The sequence below is a fragment of the Lupinus angustifolius genome, chromosome LG03 (genome assembly GCF_001865875.1).
Source record: "Lupinus angustifolius cultivar Tanjil chromosome LG03, LupAngTanjil_v1.0, whole genome shotgun sequence".
NCBI lineage: Eukaryota > Viridiplantae > Streptophyta > Magnoliopsida > Fabales > Fabaceae > Lupinus > Lupinus angustifolius.
Genome location: NC_032011.1, coordinates 28,332,133 through 28,342,119, shown reverse-complemented (window position 1 = coordinate 28,342,119; position 9,987 = coordinate 28,332,133). Strand labels below are relative to the sequence as shown.

The 9,987-nt window shown below is 34.6% G+C and overlaps 1 protein-coding gene across 1 annotated transcript in view; it reads right to left on the bottom strand.

Annotated features, from left to right (window-relative positions):
- LOC109342485 (protein LAZY 1-like) overlaps positions 1-6,200 on the bottom strand; it is a 30,420-nt gene extending 24,220 nt beyond the window's left edge. Inside the window, exon 1 of the mRNA XM_019580463.1 lies at positions 6,117-6,200. Within this exon, the coding sequence (XP_019436008.1) occupies positions 6,117-6,200 (84 nt within the window). The remainder of the gene's footprint in view (positions 1-6,116) is intronic.

The following is a 9,987-nucleotide window of genomic DNA, read 5'->3' as shown; positions in this document are numbered from 1 at the left end:
TCTTATAGTCTTACACATTATTGTACAATTTCTTATAGTCTTACACATTATTGTACAATTTCTTATAGTCTTACACATTATTGTACAATTTCTTATAGTCTTACACATTATTGTACAATTTCTTATAGTCTTACACATTATTGTACAATTTCTTATAGTCTTACACATTATTGTACAATTCATCTTCATGGATAGTACCAATTTCCTTCTTATAATCTTACACATTATTGTACAATTTATTATACCCCTATCAATTAAGCATAACATATAATTTTTTTAGTGATGTCAATTATATTCTTTATTTTTATTTTTATATGGGTCCCACAAACTACTTATACTTTTATAATTAATAATAATAAATGATTTCTCTCCTCATTTATACTTTTGGGACACACATTGTTTTTATAAAAATAAGCATAAGCATATTAATGTGCAAAAATATTCTTAAGAAATAAGAAACACACATTAATAAATGAGTAGAGAATATTTTTATTTTAATAAGAATGAGATAAAAATGCATGCATAGAGATGCTCTAAGTGTTTGAACTAGAATGATTAGTGTACTTAGCATATTATGCGATTGGCCCAATAAGATGCTAATAAAGTGAATTGTGTTTGGGCTATAGGAAATGATCCATGGCTCACTAAAAGGGAAATCTTCATCCAATGGCCTTTTTCTTAAGTCATGCCCCTAATCAGTGTGAGAAAAGAGAATTCTAGAGAGATAAGTTGAAAGTGAAACTATAATATTTTAATCTTTGATCTTTCTTCTATAAGAACATTACATTTCTTCTTGTTTTATTTTAGGATGATAAACTAGGAGAGATGAATTAGTTTTATATATGTAAATTATGCCGATTTTTATTTCTTTAAGATAGCAATCAGATTAACAATGAAAAACTTATAAAAGCAAAAATCATAATAAGGAAAAGTAAAATAATAGGAAAAGAAGAGATAACATTGTATGTATATTGGTTCACCTTCAATCCACCCAAGACTACGTTCAGTTCTCTTGATAAATACAAGAGATTTCCACTATATTTGAATTCAATCTTTACAAATCTCATACTAAGATTTCTCTCAAGATTCTCACTCAAAATCCCTAACAAAGAAGCACACCACTTATTATTTTACATTTTTTTTCCTCACTACACCTTATGGTGATTTACAAGTATGAAGATTAAAGAATTTTTCTGTAAGGCTTACGATTTCTAAAGTTCTCTCGCTTTTGCTTTTAATCCTTTGTAAGACAAGAACTTAAAGTTTAACACAATGTTTCAAGTTTCTCAGAAACAATAAAAGTGCAGAAAAATATTTTCTGAAAAACTTCAACAACTTTGAATAGACATGATTGAAGTTGCTAGAAATTGTGTATGAAATTGGCGTGTTCATTTCAGATGTTGGAAGTGGTTTAAATATAGTTCCAACCAACCACCAAGCCCTTTCCAGGAGGTAAGAATCGATTAGAGTGATATTGGTTCATTTAGGGAGAAGTTGTTTTAGTTTGAAAATGAAAACCGATGTCAAACACTGAGTAAGGTTACTCCCTCGTGGTAATCAATTACACAAAGCTTCTACCTAATTGAGTAATCGGTTACTCGATTGAGTAATCGATGTCTGATAACCTGTTACTCAGTTTTAGGTAACATGTTACTCCGTTCAAGTAACATGTTATTCAGTTTCAAGCAACATGTTATTCGGTTTTCTAAATGTTTAATTTAAAGTTTTCAATATTTTTTTGAAAATCAATCGTAAGAATATTGATGTATAACTTAAGTAAATGACTTAGGAAGGACGTAATACTTAACTTAGAAAGGTATACGATCATATCCATTTGATGTGCTTTCTTTCTATGCTTCAATTCCTCTATCATTTTTCTTCTTTTTGTTGATGACGATATCTTCATTAAAATCTAGCCAAAATCAAGGAAAGATACCTTCTTGATAATCTTGAAATTAGCCAATTCTTGTATTAGCCTTTTCACCGTTCTTCCCTTGGTGTGTATGTTCAGCTCACATCAAGTTAAGGTTGGGGAAGAACTTTTCCTTTTGACCTTTAGGTGCTATTAGATTTAAAGGTTAAAAAAGGTATACATGGAGATGGTTGTTACATTTTCGGTTTGATGATATGGGTTTTGGGTTACTAGGTATTTATATAAGACCAAATGTGGAGAAATAAATAAAACTGTACTGTTCCACACTCTAAAATAGTGGGTTTCATTTCTATCACCATTTTTATAAACAAAAAATAATGTATGATTGATAAATTTCAGATAACAATGCTGAGATATATAGCTTCAACTTATTTATTTTAGATCATATTTATTTCTTAAGTTCCAAGAGTAATACTGTTATTATAAGTAGTCTTTTCTAATAAAATAAGCGATTAAATTATTTTTTGTTCAAAAATGAGTTTGGGCTTTGGCATCTTACATTTTAAGCGTCCTTTTAAAATATAAAACGAAAAGAAAAATAAAAGTGAATAAATGTAGCTTTAGGTTTCATAGTTGTTTGTTATCACTTGTTTGAGAAAGAAAATGATATTGAATTTGTGTTATTCAATAGATTAGGAATGTTTAAATAGATGTAGAGATTATACAACCATAATCTTAGAATCATGCTAATAATTATAATTGTGATTATAAATGATACTAATGATAATTAGAATAATCGTTGCATAATAATAGAAAGTAAGAATTTGGCGTGTGATATATGCTAAGGTTAAGAATCACCATATCATGACAATAGAGTCATGATCCCCTATAATGTGATATCATTGTAGGATATTTACTTTCTCTAACTCCCCCTCTCAAACTGGAGGTGACACAGTCATTCCAAGTTTGATTCTCAGCATGTCGAATCTTGTGTGGGTGAGAGGTTTAGTCAAGCAATTTGCAATTTGGTCAGCTGTAGGAACATAGGCCACACTGACTTGATTCTGTAGGACTTGATCACGTATGTAATGCATATCTATCTCAATATGTTTGGAATGAGCGTGCATAATTGGATTGGATGCAAGTGACTTAACACTTAAGTTGTCAGACCATAGGATTGGTTTTCTGAGCATTAGTAACTTTGGTTCTGTTAGTAGTGATCTAACCTAAGCTACTTATGCTGCAAGACCAACCAAGGCCCTATATTCTGATTCTATGCGTGATTGTGACACCACTTTTGTTTTCTTGACTACCAATAAACTAGTGTTTCACCAAGAAATGCACACTGTCCTGCCATGGATTTTCTATCATCAACACTAGTGGCCCAATCTGTATCAGAAAATTCTATTATTTCAAGGTCATTTGAGGGTTTTATGTGTATGCATAGATCTATTGTGCCCTTAGAGATATCTCAATATTATTTTTATCCTTTGCCAATGATCTGTGGTAGGAGACCTCATGTATTGGTTGAGCTTTGGACAATCTGCATATGTGATTAGGTTTAGTGGAGTCTATGTATCTCTTAGGTTGATACATAAACACTGTTTCCTTGAGACTTCCTTTTAAGAATGCATTATTTATGTCCAATTGCCTCACTTCCCAATTGAGATGTACAACAATGGCTAAGATGATTCATTGAGCTGGATTTGATCAAAGTTTATGATTATTTATGCCTGCTGTTTGTTGAAACCCTCTTGCAACCAATATTGTTTTTTTCCTTTCATTTGTGTCATCTGCTTTGTATTGATCTTGAAGATCCATTTTGAGTCTATGATGTTTTCTAGGCCTTCAAATGGTACTAATATCCAAGTTTGATTAGTCACTAGGGGCTTAAATATGTATCCATGGCTTCTTTCCATTTTGGCTTGATTAGTGCCTCTTTGACATTCCCTGATTCTTTGTCATTTGGATATGTCTCTGTCAATTCTTATAGGATTGCTTAGGCTTGTAAATCCCAACTTTGCTTCTAGTGCGCGTCCAATGAATGTTGGTGTTGTCTTGATGACTTTTTTGATTGTTCTCAAATGTAGTTTGACTGTTGTTCTCCACTGATTCTACTGAGGTTGAATCATATGCTTCATTTTATTTTGATGTATTGTTATCATCATTAGCAAAGGCATTAGTGAGAACTGGTTAGCCTTCACTTGTATCATTGTTTTCTGAATTTAGGGATGGTAATAAAAACCGAACTCGTGGGTACCCGCCCGAACCGATCCCGAATTTAACGGGGAAAACCGGATGTGATTGGGTTCGGGTTTTACCCGGGTATAAATTTCGGGTTCGGGTTTGGTATAGCAAAGACCCTAACCCGACCCCGCCCCAAAGTAAGGTAATTCAATTTAAAATTAAAATTTCTATCATTTGCCAATTGTTTTTAGTTTTTAAGTTTACTTTACATACTATTGGATCTTCAAACATAAAAGAAATAAAATAATGCAAGAGAAAATAGAAATGTTAGAGAAAAATTACACGAAAATAATATCATATTTTCCTTAATACTTTATCATTTTTGGGTTTTTTTTCGGGTTTGGGGATGGTATTTTTATTTTCAACCCCGTTGAGTTTGGGTTCGGGTTCGGGTTTGGGTATGTACAAACCCGACCCCGACCCACCTCGTTGCCATTCCTAGCTGAATTGTCATTTGGATTTTCTTCCTCATGGTTGACCACATTGTTGTTTGGTTCAGTTGTGTTGCTTATAATCGTATCTACAAGACAAGTAGGAAGCACAATAAGTGTATTTTTAGTTAGTCTCTTTAATGGATATCTTGTGTCAATGAAGCCATCATAGAAGGGAAAGTGATTCTCATTGAAGATCACATGTCTTGAGACAAAACTTCTCCCATGAGAGTTGATACACTTGTATCATTTGTGTGAATTACTGTAACCTATGAATACACATTTAGTTGTATGGAATTGAAGCTTGTGTTGATTGTATGATTTTAGACAAGGATAGCATGCACAACCAAATGGTTTCAAGTCCTCATAGTTGGGTTCTTTCTTGAAAATTAAGAAGTATGAGCTTTTATTTGAATTTATTGATGATGACAATCTATTGACTAGGTAGACAAAAGTTGAGAAAGCTTCCCACCAATATTGTAAGGCCATTTGGCATGTGCTAATAGAGTTAGTCCTAGTTCTGCAATATGCATATACTTTCTTTCAGCCCTGCCATTTTGTTGAGAGGTGTATGGACAAGACATTCTAAATATAATTCTTGATTATGTGACAATATTTTGAACAAGTTTATATTCACCACCTCCATCATATTGAATGATCTTTATTTTCTTGCTAAATTGGTTTTCAACCATAGCTTTGAACTGGGTTAAGGCATGTGCGATATCTGATTTTTGTTTTAAGGAAAAAATCCAAGTGAATCTACGAAAGTCATCAATAAAATGAACATAATATTTAAAGCTAGATGGGGATAAAATTGTGACAGGACCCCAAACATCAGTATGTATTAAATATAAAGCTTCCTTAGCATGTGAGGAAGAAGATTTGAAAGGCAACAAGTGTAGTTTGCCAATTGACAAGCTTCACATAATGTGAATGTGCCACTAGATGATATCTTCATATTGCAGTCCTGCAACACCTTTTCCAGGACCTTATTATTGGGATATTTAGGCTTTCTATTACAGTTTTCTTTAAGAGACATGTAGACACAAGAGTCTTTATTGACACAAAGTTGATATAGGCCATTTTAAGTTTCCCCTTTAGAATTGTCTTCCCTATCAGTTTATCCATCATAAAGCAACAATCTTCATCAAATTCAACAAGTATATTATTGTCAGAAGTTAGCTTAGATATACTCAATAATGTTTTGGTGATTTCTAGAACATACAACACATCAAGCAGGTTGGTTACTTAATTTGGTTGAACCTAAAGCCATTACTTTCAATCTCTCACCATTACCAACTAGCAAGGACTCATTCCCATTGTTTTCACGAAGGTCTTGGATTTTTTCAGTTTGGTGTGTCACATGATTGTTAGCTCCACTATCAAAGTACTAATCATAATCATGACTGTGATAGGGTGAGGCTATGTATGCACTATGAGTCCCTTGTTTCACACCCTCAATATAGTCATTCTTCATGTATAGGACTTATCAAAATGATAATAACACTATACTGCAGTATGACCAATTCTGTTGCATATCTGACATGTTGCTTTGGTCATCCTACCTCTTCCTCTGCCACCTCTCCTGCCTCGAGAGTTAAATCCTGAACAATTGTCCCGTGATCCAAATCTGTTGTCTTTAGACTCATTTTCGCTAGAAAAGTTTGCAGATGCATTCACTTTGAGGCTACTGAAGTTCTTGACTTGCTCCTATCTACTTTCAAAGGCTAGTAATTGGGTTTGCAAATCAACCCAACTGATGTTGATCTGGTCAGACAATTTAACTACCACTGGATTGTTTTCAAAATCCAACCCGTTTAGTGTCTGAATCATCATATTAGGGTTGGAGATGGAATCCTACCTGTTTTAACTTGTCACAAAGGTTCTTCATCTTAGAAAGGTATTGCTCCAACTTTATCCCTCCTTTGTGTGTATTGTAAAATTTTGATTTTAGGTAGATGATCCTTGATCTAGTGTGTGCAACTGCAAGGCTTTGAGATTCATCCCAAAGTTCCTAGGAGGTTTCACAATGCAACAACTGAGTTGCAACATCAATTGGCATAAATTTCATCAGCCATCCTAAGAGGGCTTGATCATGTGCTTGCCAATCCTCATATTTAGGATTGAATTTCTTGGATGTATCATATGTGGTAATGAATTGTTATGGACATTATTTTGTCCCTAGTATATAGCCATCGAGTTTGCTGCCTCTAATCCATGGTAAGACCAATGATTTCCATAGAGGACAATTATCTATGTCCATCTTGACAAAAACTATTGAAGGAAGGTCAATTTTTTTTGAGTTTGTAGCGGAGGACATGATTGATTTGGTTGGATCAAGAGTCTTCAAGCTTAAGTACTCTAATACCAAGATAGAAAATGATATCGAATATTGTGTGTTACTCCATAAGATTAGGAATGTTTAAATATATGTAGAGATGATAAAACCATGATCTTAGAATCATGCTAATAATTACAATTGTGATTATAAATGATGCTAATGATAATTACTATAATTGTTACATAATAATAGAAAGTAAATATATGGCGTGTGATAATTTCTAAGGTTATTGATCACGATATCATGACAATATAGTGATGACCCCTTACAATGTGATATTATTAATTGTAGGATATTTACTTTCTCTCAGTGTTAACTTGTCTTTAATTTGTTTAGTCTTATTGATCATATGTCATGCTTCAGTTTGTGTTATATGTTCACTTGCTCTATGCTTTTCTTCGCCCTTGATGTTATGCTTTATTATGTCTAAAATATACCTTGCTTTGTCTTCTTATCCAAACCTTAATTGCTTGTTTTGAATAACTTTCTCATTACCCAATCTTAAGTTTAGAATGCTACTATTAGCGTTTTCTCTTTGTTTGAGTTTTACGTATGTCTATTTCTAGAGAATTTTGGGTGGATTTTTTAGAAGTGGTTTAAAGTTTTATCTCCCTTCTCTAGAAGTTCTTCTAAATTTATTATATCTATTGTATTCTTTTTATTAATAAAATTTTAGTTAAATCAATGTTGACGTAGAGCGCAATGATTTAATTTTTCTCTATTCGAGAAGGTTTGTTCATCTTCATCAAATCAATGATGGAGGTTTAATCATTATTGGAAAGCACCATTTTTCTGATTGTTGAGAATGCTTGAAATATGTTATTGTATTAGTCCCACATTGTCTAGTATTGAATAGAGTAGAGTAACCAATGTTATATATTGGACTCAAGTTCCTTGTTATAATGTGCAGCATATATAAGCACCAAATAGGAACACCCTATGGGCAGGTAGGCCCATGGGTGTGCTAGGGTTTGTAATCCTAATTCTCTAATAATATATTGGTAGCCCCTCATCGCTCCCGGGGACGTAGGTACAATTGGTCAAACCCCGTTAACAAATTCTCTTGTTTCTTCTCTTCTATTTATTCTATTCACATTATTTGATTGCTTGTGGCCAACGCTGCGCAACGATCGCTTCAACTACACCAACAATTGGTATTTGGCTCTTAAGCCAGACGTCAGATAATGGCTAAAGAGGGTGAAGGCGTGATGGCTAGACAAGGTGTGTCAAAGGTAATGGCAAAGATAAAGTAGATGAGTTGAAAGAGAAGGAAACATGACAAAATTGTGGTATGAGCGATGTATGTGTTGATCCAGGACCCCATACGTTCATGTATTAGGTTAGGATCAAGGTGGAGATAGGGACTCATAGTGTGGAGTTTGACCTAGAGACAGATGCTGACAATATCTGTCTCTAGGTCAAAATCAACACTATGAGTCCCTATCTCCACCTTGATCCTAACCTAATACATGAACTTATGGGGTTTTGGATCAACACATACATCGCCCACACCACAATTTCTGGAAACTGGATCCCAGAACTTGAACCTCTTCACACCTTTGGTATATCCAATTACGATACACCTCTTTGACTTAGGATCAAGTTTAGATCGTTCATCACTGGGTACATGTACATAAGCAGGACAACCAAATATGCGTAACATATTATAATTGAATGGGTTACCTGTCCATACTTCTTCTGCAACTTTACCATCCAATGAAGCTCATGGTGATCTATTGATGACATAACATGCCATACTAAGTGCCTCTGCCCAAAATCCTTTGGAAAGTCCAGCATTCAGTCTCATACATCTAGCCCTCTGTGTAAGAGTTCTATTCTTCCTCTCTGCAACACCATTCTGTTGAGGAGTCTTCTTCACTGAAAAGTGTTTCTGAATGCCATGTTCCTCACAGAATTTCTAAAACTGTGAGTTTTAGTACTTCGTACCATTATCTGACCTCATGTATTTGATTTTCCTACCAGTCTGGTTCTCTACCTCTGCCTTCCAAACTTTGAACTTGACAAAGACTTCTGACTTATGCTTTAGAAAATATACCCAGACCTTGTGAGAAAAGTCATCAACAAAGGTAACAAAATACCTAGAACCTCCTAGGGATGGTTCCTGAGTGGGTCCCGATACATTAGTGTGGACATAATTTAGAATGCCTCGAGTCCTGTGTTGGCCAGCCTTGAAACTAACTCGTGTCTGTTTTCCAAGCACGCTTTTCTAGGGGCAATGGAACAAGCTCCCAAGTTTGGTTCTTCTGTAATGACTTCATCTCCTCCATCATGCACCCTTCCATTGTTCTTTCTCCTGGCTGTTTATAGCTTCTTGAAAGCTACATGGATCTCCTGAACTGTTATGGAGAGTAACTGAAGCCATATCCTCAAAGCCATATCTCTCTGGAGGTTTGATATGACGTCTATCCCTGTCTCTAGCAAGTAGATACTCCTGCACACCTGATCTCTCTGCCTGAGAATCATCATGTTCTTGACTTGAACTAGTGCATGGTTCCTTGCCTTTATTCACCTGAACCATTTCATTGCTCACTGGAATAATATTTGATCCCAAAGTCTCTTCATTTGGCATGGCCACCTCTGTCAAAACTGACTGTTTCATCATGAAATCTTCATCAAACACTACATCTTCAGGCCATAGAGTCTCTGTTTCAAATACAACTTATTTGTTAGAGACTTGGACATTAACCTCTTCTCTAATGTCTCTCATACCTTTGTTGGTGAAGTCAGATCCATAACATGATACATCACCTCATCTGATAGACAGAGCCTTATGGTTCTAGGGACTCATAGGTCAAACTCAACACTATGAGTCCCTATCTCCACCTTGATCCTAACCTAATACATGAACTTATAGGGTTCTGGATCAACATATACATCGCCCACACCATAATTTCGCCATGTTTCCCTTTCCTTCAACTCATCTACTCTATCTTTGCCATTACCTTTGACACACCTTGTCTAGCCATCACGCCGTCACTCTCTTTAGCCATTATCTGATATCTAGGTTAAGAGCCAACTACCAATTGGCTCTGATACCAATTGTTGGTGAAATTTTGTGTAGAGGTTCCAATATA